At 48.9% G+C, this 10,487-nt stretch overlaps 1 protein-coding gene across 1 annotated transcript in view; it reads left to right on the forward strand.

Moving 5' to 3' along the window:
• Window positions 1-10,487, forward strand: part of PTPRG (protein tyrosine phosphatase, receptor type G) — a 531,589-nt gene that overhangs the window by 490,886 nt on the left and 30,216 nt on the right. Inside the window, exon 17 of the mRNA XM_015558213.1 lies at window positions 6,288-6,379. Coding sequence (XP_015413699.1) covers window positions 6,288-6,379 — 92 coding nt within the window. The remainder of the gene's footprint in view (window positions 1-6,287; window positions 6,380-10,487) is intronic.

The following is a 10,487-nucleotide window of genomic DNA, read 5'->3' on the forward strand; positions in this document are numbered from 1 at the left end:
AACATTTGCCTCATTTTCTGGGCAATATTTTACTTCTCACATTAAACTGGACTTCCTGCCCTCCAGCCATTTATATTACCCCTTGGAAACTGTATCATTCTTTGAAATGAAGTACTTGACTTTCCTAATAATATTTTCCATTACAAAATTGGGTCTAATTTTTAAAATTATGTTTTTATTGATTTCAGAGAGAGGAAGGGAGAGGGATAGAGAGATAAAAACATCAATGATGAGAATCATCGATCAGCTGCCTCCTGCACACCCCTACTAGCGATCGAGCCCACAACCTGGGCATGTGCCCTGACCAGGAATTGAACCGTGACCTCCTGGTTCATGGGTCAACACTCAACCACTGAGCCATACTGGTGGGGCTATTCACTATATTATATTACTTATTCCTTTACACTTTCATCATATATAGCTTTTTAAAATCAGAACTTAGCTTATGCTTTTCTCTGGAAGTTAGAAAATCTCACTTTCTACAAAGAGCATTACAGTACAAAATGTTGTTGCTAGCCAGTAGCTTAGAAATCTAGAAATGGTTCGTGCCTCTCCGGTAGTTAAAACAGACTTTAATGGAAGGTCCCCGGCTTCGGCAGGATGCCAGCATATAAAAGGGTTTTAAACGTGCAGTCTAAGCCAACCTTGTTGGCATATTTTATTTATGCAGAGATTATCTCCAAAGAAGATTCATTGGTCTTTTGACTATAAGGAAGCCTTTCTTTATTGACTTCACTGTGTAACAAATGAAAAGAGATTTCTTTTTATGGCAGGAAATAAAATGTTCCAATCTCCCAACTCTCCTTGCCTCCTGAGAGCCCGGACAAAAATCCACTTGTGTTCTGACTCGGGGACTGAAATCTTGGTAACATCCTCGTGTTTCATAGTTGCCGTATCTTCCTAAATGGATACAGAGGTGTTACCGGCACGGCGAGGCCTGAGCGTGGCCTTGGGGTGCAGGGGGAGGCAAGAAGGACACTGCGTTCCTACGTTCGAGGTCCGTCCACTAGAGGAGCGGGTAACGCTGTCTGCTCACAGCCCGGTCCTGGGACATGGCCTTGGGGAGGGTCCGAGCAGGAGTGACCTCGGCCACCATTGTGCTGGGACTTTGTAGGTTCTCCTCCCCACGGACAGGTTTGGCTGGAATTTGGAATGGGGCTGAGGGAACCACTACGGGCTACATGAACGTGACAGAGAGTGATCACCGAGTGAGTGACTTAGCCCCTTGGACTCTGAATGGTAATGATAGACCCACACACCTGCCCGAGCAAGCAAGCAGGAACATGTGTTCAACAGCCCTGCCGCAGGCAGCCCAGGCAGCTAACTGCTGGGTTCTCTGCCCTCTCTAACCATGTATTTTCCTGTTTGTTGTTTTGTTACTCCTCACCCAAGGATACTTTTTCCATTGATCTTTAGAGAAAGTGGAAGGAAGGGAAGGAGGAGAGAGAGAGAGAAAGAAACATCGATGTGAGAGAGACACATTGATTGGTTGCCTCCCGCACGCACCCCCATGGGTGCAACCATGTATGTGTCCTTGACCAGGAATCAAACCTTCGACCCTTTGGTGCACAGGCAAACGCTCTAACCACTGCTCAGGGCTGACCATGTATTTTCAGTTGAAGGTCTAAAGGGGTCTCTCAGTGGAAGAAGCCGGCCAAGGGGTCAGCTTTGACCCCATCCTTGGCTCAGCACCTTGGTCTCTGAGCCCATTTCCCATCTATTAAAGGAAGGTGGTGACAGCCCCCGAGATCTCAGGGGGTCATACGCATAAAGCCATTAGCACGGAACAGTAAATCACAGTGATGACGTATTTGCTAAAGGCCCAGCGCTCTTACAAGTACTTCTGTTATCTGGTTCACTTTCCATGACTCTCTGTTCGGTCCTGTCATTACCCCCATTTTAGAGAGGCAGAAGGGGAGTCGCACAGAAGTGGGCACCCCCCCACACACCTCTGTGCCAGGTACTCGGGCGTGTCCGTCACCGTGGCGGGCAGCAGGGCAGCTGCACGAGGTCACTGACTCACAGGCTGGGCCTGGGCAGTGCCCCCCTGGGTGGCTGGTATTTCCTTTCGACTATCACACCAAAAACTGCCGACAGGAAAGCTAAGGTTTTCCACTTGTGTTTGATGACCAGCAATTTCAGCACAGGCGAGCGGTTAGAAGCGTAGACGGAGTCCAGGCGCGTCCCCCCCTCCCCCCCCCCATGGCCTTGAACGTGTGAGCACAACAGGGACCTGGCCGCAGGTTTTGGAACCAGCTTTCTTTGTGTGTTCAAATCCACTTTTCCTTATTTCCCCCCGTGCTGCGTTTGCGGTCACGCTACTCCGCCCTCTTTTTCCTCCTGAGAACTCTCAGCTTGGGCACCTTCTGTGAGGAGGCGCTGGCCCCTGCCCTCGGGGCCTGCAAACCAGAGGTCAATCTCAACTTCCTCAGGAGTGGTCCACGGGGCTTTTGTTGCCGACTGGCCAAAATAAAAGGCCTCTTCCTACCGCTTTAGTTCCAACCACAAAGGGCTAAAACCTGGGAAACGGTATAAGTAGTATCAAATCATAGCAGGCCCACGGGCGGTGCTGATTTGCCGCAGGCTCTCAAACACTTTATAGTGGGGCGCTTTCGCGATGACAGTAGCAGCCCCATCTTTGCCTAATGGAATATACCTTTGTGAGGTGAAAGCCAGTAAGTAAAACTTTTGGCACAAAATCATCAAGTACCGTTTCCCCAGGTTTGCTGAGCTGTTCTCATGCCTCGCTTTTCCTTGCGGCCGTGGGGCTTGGAGAGTGAACCTCGGTGCATAGGAGCGCAGGTTTGGGCTCAGGGCACCTCATTCGAATCTCAGCTCTACCACTGAGTGATGGTGTCACTAGAAACAAGTCCCCTTGATTTCCTTGTGTGTGATGGGAGGATAACAAGGTCCCCTTTGCCTAGTTGTTACGAAGATAAATCTATGAAAAAGCATGTGGCACAGTCCCTGGCAGCCAATGAGGGTTGATAAATGGCGGCTGCCTTCTCTTTATACCGACTGCCTCAGGCCGTAACCATCTCCTGTGTGGCAGGTGTTTAGTGCGAGCATCCTCACTGGGATTCCACTCAGCTCTTGGTCTCCATTTCTCCCCCATCACCACTGCATCAGGGACAGGCACCCTCACCTGAGCCTTCACTGCATCAGGGACAGGCACCCTCACCTGAGCCACCAGCTCCATCCCTTTGGCACTCCTGTCTTCACCATGTGGTTAAATGCAGTCCCCGCATTCACTTTCCCACACAAAGGTTCCCTTGGGCAGAGGCCACCCACTTCCCTCTGGCTGAGTCCTGGGTCTCAGTCAGTGCCTCAGCCGGGGGTTCCCATTCACTCTGCCCTGACATACCGGGTCTCACCGAGCCGGAGCGTCTGGGCCTTGGGTCGGTGGCCAGCTTTTGCAGCCATACTGCAGCCTTCAGTTAATCTTTTGAGCTTGTCTCTCCACTCTAAGATGAGTGTGCAAACCATACATGTCAATGCATGTGCTACATACAAGGGCACAGAAAGCACCTGGTCCATGGCTTTGCCTAATATTCTCTGCACACGTTGATGAAACTCAGATGTTTTGGTGGCAATAACATCTTTCAGATGGATGTGTTCCTGGAACAGGGGGTCTGTCCAGATGAAAATCGAGCAGCTCAGGTCTGTGATGATGATGCCCTGATTGCCTGGCCTTCTGCTGGAAACAGCAATTTTATAATTATCTGGCTCGTGCTGAAAGACATTTAATAGAAAAACTGTTTAAGAGGGAAACTATTAGGACTTCCAATTAGTCCTAGCCTTATATTCATCTTAATATCAAGAAACAAGATTTATGCCCCCTCTGTTTCATTTGTCTTGATTAAGAGACAAATAATGTGTTATCTGGGTAGCTGACGGTGGCCAGTATAGCGTGCATGTGGGGTGTGCGCCTGTGTGTGTGCATATATGTGTTTGTGTGTGTGTGTCTATGTGTGTCTGTCTGTCTGTCTGTCTGCCAGTTTCGTGGTGTCTCTGGTGATGCCTGGAAACCCGAGGAGAGTGGGTAGACTTCCTTGGATAAAGGAGCGAATTGGAGAGGCTAGTGAGTCATCTCTTGCCAGGATGAGCGTGCTGAGCTCCAGGGCAGCGGGCAGCCTGGTTCCTGGGCATGGATGGCATTAGCCTGGATGTTACAGATGAGCACTTTGCAGGGGGAAAAAGGCCTGTTAACATTAAAGCATGGTTTTAATGACTTGAGGGAGGCTGTGACCTCTAAAATGCTGTGGCTTGTCCTTTGCGGAGTAAAATAGCTCTAAAGCTAACATGTTTTTTTCTTATTTTGAACTAGTCCATGTGCTCGGTCACGGCACCATGACTTTGTTAGGAATCTACAGTCCTAACCTGTCATTGTCCTCCACCTATTACACTATTAACAACGACACTCTCCCTTGGAAACAGGAATGTCCCATTTCACAGTGAACAGGAGAGAAATGCTAGAGTCTGTGTCCGGGAGCGTTTGAGGGGCTAGATGCATGCCAGCTCACTTATTCTGCCTCTTGTTTGAAGATGAGCTTATTCTTGGGTTAATATTTTAGAGACTCTCCAATTTGGTACATAATTAACCCCTTTTTCAACCCAAGCTAACTTATTTGCCATTTGATCATTATTTTAGAATTTGCTTACTTCTGAACATTTTAAGCGAACTGATCAGATAATGTGGGAAACATTTTTTTAACTGTGCATTCTGCTAAATATTCTGGGGAAACATTTTGGCTCTGCTTACTTAGCTAATGCCGGTTACATCATCACGGAGCTATAGATTTCTTGGGCATGCAACGTGATTGCATATTCATGAACAGCTTCAATCCTGAAATATTGGTAAATAACTTGGCAATTTTTTTGTAAGGTGGCCTATTAAAATGATTAGGTCTTTAATTGTTCACACAGAAGGAATGTGTGCTTACAGAGCAGCACCTGTTTGACAAGCAGCATCTCTTGTGCTAAGCAGTTTGGAGTATGAACACATAAATCACCTTCCTTAAACGAACTATAAGAGATGCTATTTTCCGCGTAAGAATGATTCAAGTTTGAAAATGTCAATAGATGCAAAAAGCCACCCTGGAGCTTTGCTCTCTCTCTCGAGAGAGGAGGAATGACATCGTCCATGTTAGCTGTCACCAGATGAAGGGAAATCAGATTGTCAGGCCCGGATCTCTAACATTCTTGCCAAAGTAGGACCCATTTACACATACAGATCTTCATACCCTTTGCTAAGAAAAGCATCTGTGGCAGTTTAGATGTTTGTGCGTTTGCCAAAGATCTTTCACTCTGAATAAAGTAAATGTCATGTCTGTTGTTTATCTCAAATTCAGCGGAGTCTTTTTTAAAGGAAATATTGGTGGGGGAGGGGAGAGGTTGGGGAGCTCTGGTTCGAGGGGCGTGGCAGTTTCTCCGGGGCCCTCAGGCATGGCCGGGATCTGGGTAAAGCAGCTTGAAGCACACATGGGTCAGGAACTGAGAGCACCCTCGTGGAGTGACAACAAAACAAATGGGAACGCGGATTCTTCCTGAATCCATACCTAGGCTGTCGGCACCAAAAAACTCCCGTTACTTCAGCCAAACTGATGACTTGGCATCGTGTGGACACAGCTGTCTTGAACTAAAATCTTGAATACTTAACATAGATGGCATTGAACCTTAAGGCGGCTTGTACATGGCATCTATCTGTAATGGTGTCTATAAATTGCCTAGCCTGCAGAGATTACAAATAGAACTTAATCGCCCCAACTTCAAGTTGGGCCCCATTGAATAGCAAATAAAAAAAAACCTAAGGCGGCTTGTACGTGGCATCTATCTATAATGGTGTCTGTAGATTGCCTAGCCTGCAGAGATTGCAAATAGAACTTAATCGCCCCAACTTCAAGCTGGGCCCCATTGAATAGCAAATAAAAAAAAAAAACAACCAGTGAGGTTGTGATAAAATGTCTTGACTAATAGGTACCCTTGGTAAGATCAGACCTTTAGTTAAGGGTATGTGGCAATTTGACTATGTAAATTGCCTTGACTATACGAATAGAGGTGATTTGTATGATGCATCTTTTTAAAAAACTGTATTTAACCATAAACATTCAAAATCGCAGCGAGGCCCTAACGGAAAGTGAACCCCGATGCTTGTCTCAGGACATCTATTCCAGGTGACACGTGGTGTCACTCCTTCCGAAAACTACACATTTGTCCTCTGCCCCGCTTACCGGTGCTGCTTGTTCTGCGGAGATAGGTGGTGACTCTGACTGTCATTCTATTCCCAGATGACATGGAGGCCATCCCGGTCAAACAGTTTGTGAAACACATCGGGGAGCTCTATTCCAATAACCAGCACGGCTTCTCCGAGGATTTTGAGGTATGTTTCAGAGTGAAGTGTCCAGAGACCTCATTCTCATTTTCCAGGGGTTTTTGTAAACCGGAAATGCATGGACTTCAAGCATAACCACAGGGAAAGCAGAAATCGTGTATCGTTTTCTTTTATTCCTTACACTTACATTATCACAGGCATTCTTTCCTGAATAAAAATTAGGTGTCACATGTCCCCGACATGCACTTCCGTGAAAGAACAGGCTGAGAGGTGGAAAGGCGAACTCGGGCTCCGTCTTCACTTTAATCCTAAGTGGGCGGCAGCCACCACAAGCACAGGGCTTCCCCACCCCCCGCTCCCACCGGGGATGTCCAGGGTGCACAGCTGTGGCAGGGCCTGCAGATTTGGAATCTGAGGATCACGATGCTGGCTCCACCCGTAATGAGCTGTGCCACCCTTGGGCCAGTCACTGCGTCTCTGATCCCAGCATCCTCCTTTCTAAAATGGCACCAGTGTCACCTACATCCTAAAGTTGGGGAAAATGAGTGATTGACTTCATCTTTGAAAGTGCTGGGGTCACGGCGAGGGAGGCCTGCGCAGGTGGGTGCTGCCTGGACCAGGAATCCTGGGAGAGGAGCCGCTAACAGGCATCTGGCTCCAGCACTGGCTGCAGCAAAGAAGGTAGCGCGCAGCGCGCAGCCGCCTGCCAGCTCTGGGGTCCCTGCCAGTTCACAGTGACAGGGTGGCGATGGGAGCGATTAAACAGACTAGACTGCCCTTTTCCCCACCGAGGCGCCGGGCTAGGCACATCCCTGGCAGCAGGCGCTGTGCCGAGGAGGCCAAGTGTTCATGGCAGCTCAGCTGTCTGCTAGCTTTCTGGGCAAGTCCGTTCCTCCCTCTGTCTCATTTCTCCTGAAAATGGAGACGATGATGAGGATGCTAACCTGCCACCTCTCTTCACAAACGGGCATGAGGATCAGATGAAGGGATGGAAGGCAAGCCTTTGAGGTTCTCTCGAGCCGCACAGCTGCGAGGTGTGGTTATTCCGCATGGAGGATGAGCAATAGCAATAGTGCCAGAGCCCTCTCTGCAGGTTCCGAGTCCCGAAGGCCATCCCCAGGCAGTGACAGCAACAACTCGTGTCACAGAAAGCCTTTCTCTTAGGGTCTGTTTTGTTTTGTGTTTTGAGCGGAATCAAAGCAGAGGTGGTAGAGCAATGTTACCCTGCCCAGCCCTGTGTTTCGTGGAACAAATAAAAACATGTCAAGTATGTAATGTCCCTAACCCTTACCCAAAAAGGAGCCTCTTCAGCTGCAGAGAACATGTTTTAAAGTCACACGTTTTGTATTCATGAGGGCAGCAACTGTGTGTGGTGTTCTAGTGATTTAGTTCAATTGGCTGTTGGCTGGATGACTGAGCGAGAATATTGAGGCATTTAACAATGTTGATGGTATTCAGGACAAACATTTATCCTCTAGAGAACAGAATTTGATCAGGATGATCAAATGCAACTCCAGTTTCTCAATTATTTATGATTTGAGACCCCAGTGCTATTCATCACAGCTGGCTCCGACACCATTTAATTATTCAAAATAATCAGCTACTCCTCTGTAAACTTGATGGGACTGAAAATGGCTTTGCTGCACCAAAACCATGCCTGTTACCAAATCCCGGGCATCTGCACCCTATTTCCAGCCTAAAAAAAGACGAAGGCCAGCAGCTTTTGGAGCCCGAATTGAGCTTTAGAGCTTAAATCTCTGAGCAGGTAGTTAGGGAGGGAGGGGGGACGGAGGGGGAAGGCGTTGCTCTGCTGGTGTCATTTCACAGTCTGTCCGGTTTGAAAGGTTGAAAACCAGAGCTGTTCAGAACAGGAGGAGTCTCCTTCCTTCTCAAGAGAACGGGAAGGGAGCAATGCGAAGGGGAATGAGACACAGCATGGGAGCTCACGGATACACTGTCGGCTTCTAACTGAGGGGCAATGGGCAGTGTTTAAAAACAGTAATAGTATTGCTTTTGGTTTGCTCTGCTAGAAAGGAAAACTGGTAACAGGCCATGGAAGGAGGTGTTGAGGCTGGTTTAGAAACAGGAGATAGTAATGGGCTATAAAAGGAAGGTCAGGAAAAGAGACTGTGTGTGATTTTTAAAACACAAAACAAAACCCTCATCATGGTAAGGGAGCAGTAGTAACCTCACCCCGGATCGCCAGGTCTTCTCACTGGAGTGGTGACGGCCAGCCTGCGCCTCGCTCCTCAGGACCACCCAGGAGGGGGCTGCTTCATTGTCCCCATCTTACAGATGAGGAAACTGGACCGTGAGAAAACGAAGGCCTTGGGAGGACTCCTTTTGAAATGACAGCCACAGGTGTTAAGTCCCAGGCTTTCTGAAGCGAGCCCCCATGCTGAACCTCGGCACGCTCAAGACTTCCCTCAGTGTCTGTGATGAGCTGACGTCAGCGGAGAAAAACCAGGATTACCAGGGATTGTCTGAGACGCATCCTGCCGCCGACGGCTCAACCATCGCCTTGGCGAGTGAAAACGGGGCAGGGGGAGGAGCCAGAATTCAGGAGCCCCCACTGAGAATACCAGCAGCCCATGACATGGTCTTTTTGGTCTAGAGCCTTCCCAGATTTCTGGGAATCTGACTTATAAAAATCTTATGTAACATCTGAATAAAGCCCTAAAATTAATTTTAAGATTTTAGAGAAATACCACTTGCCAGTGATATTTGGCCACTAAGAATAGAACAGCTCATCTAACAGGGAGGAGTGCCTGGTCATCTCTGCCACAATATAAAGTACGAGGAGGAGTGAAAGAGCGACCCTGCCCTCAAGGTCAGGGTGCTGGGTGCAGGCCGGCGTGTACTCCAGCAAAGGCAGAGGGCAAAGCAACGTAAGTGCTAACACAGTCACAGCATCCGGAGGAGCGCAGAGCAGATCTCTGTGAAATGACTGGGTACTTCACCGAAAGTTCTATGTGCCCCATCTTGTTAAAACATCATGGATGGCAGTTGGGGGGAAAATTGTGGCGAATAGCTGTTCCATTCTCAGAACTTTGCTGCTTGGAGGAGAAGGAGGAAAACGGTTCCCTGGTAACTCTGGTGGTGCTGAAAGCAAGCTTTTTGTCTTGTCGGGTAAATCTTGGAGCCTGTGAAAAGCTGGCGACATTATACCTCTGGCGGCTTTTGCAGTCATTGGCAATAACATCCATCATTGTCCCGGGAGGTGTTCAGTGACTCTGCTCCCTTGGCTGCCTGGGCTGACTTCATCCTCAGTCTCCCAGGCTCCCCTGTCATAATCCAGGGGCTCCCTCAGGCGCAGTGCTCGCGTGACCCTTCATAAAGGGGAGCTCGGGGCCCTGGGGTTGACAGGATTAATAGGCGGGGGCAGGAGAGTGCAGGGTGAGGCCAGAGGGCCGGGACCCTTGACCAGATCCTTGGGGGCATTGCTGCGTTACAATTAACTCCAGCTGAGCTAAATTTGGGCCCGTTGCTCATCTTAAATCCAGAGAACAAAGCCGTGTCCACCTGAGCCCCTGCCCTGAGGGACCGGCGGCCACGGTCACTTTATGTGAGATGCAGAGTGCGTGTGGCCCGGGCCATCAGGGGAACAGGGGTGATGCTGCGTGCAGACCGCCACCTGCCAGGAAAGATGCTGTAGAGTTTCCTGAGCCTCAGGGAGAAAATGCCAGTTTGGATCATAAATGTCTTGAAGAAAAGCATTTTTGAACACTTATTATGAAGAAAACCAAGTTTGATTAAGTGGAGGTTCATACGAAGGGTGAGACAAAAGTGAGTGAGCCAAGTTCCACAAATTGCGTAGAAAAGATCGTTTCATCTTATGATGACACTCCAGAGACGGCTGGCTTTCTGGAGCCTTGAGGCAGCCATTTTCCATAGACCTCTGGGGGTTGATTAAGTGGAGGTTCATACGAAGGCTGAGACAAAAGTGAGTGAGCCAAGTTCCACACATTGCGTAGAAAAGATCATTTCATCTTACGATGACACTCCAGAGACGGGCTGGCTTTCTGGAGCTGTGAGGCAGCGGCTTTCCATAGACCTCTGGATGGCAGGGGGGCGGGGAAGGGGAAGGGGAAGGGGGAGGGGACCAGCATGGGGAGCTAGGAGCTAGGTAAGTGGCAGGAAGCACAGCACAGGAGTC

The sequence above is a fragment of the Myotis davidii genome, unplaced genomic scaffold (assembly GCF_000327345.1).
Source record: "Myotis davidii unplaced genomic scaffold, ASM32734v1 scaffold189, whole genome shotgun sequence".
Classification (NCBI taxonomy): domain Eukaryota; kingdom Metazoa; phylum Chordata; class Mammalia; order Chiroptera; family Vespertilionidae; genus Myotis; species Myotis davidii.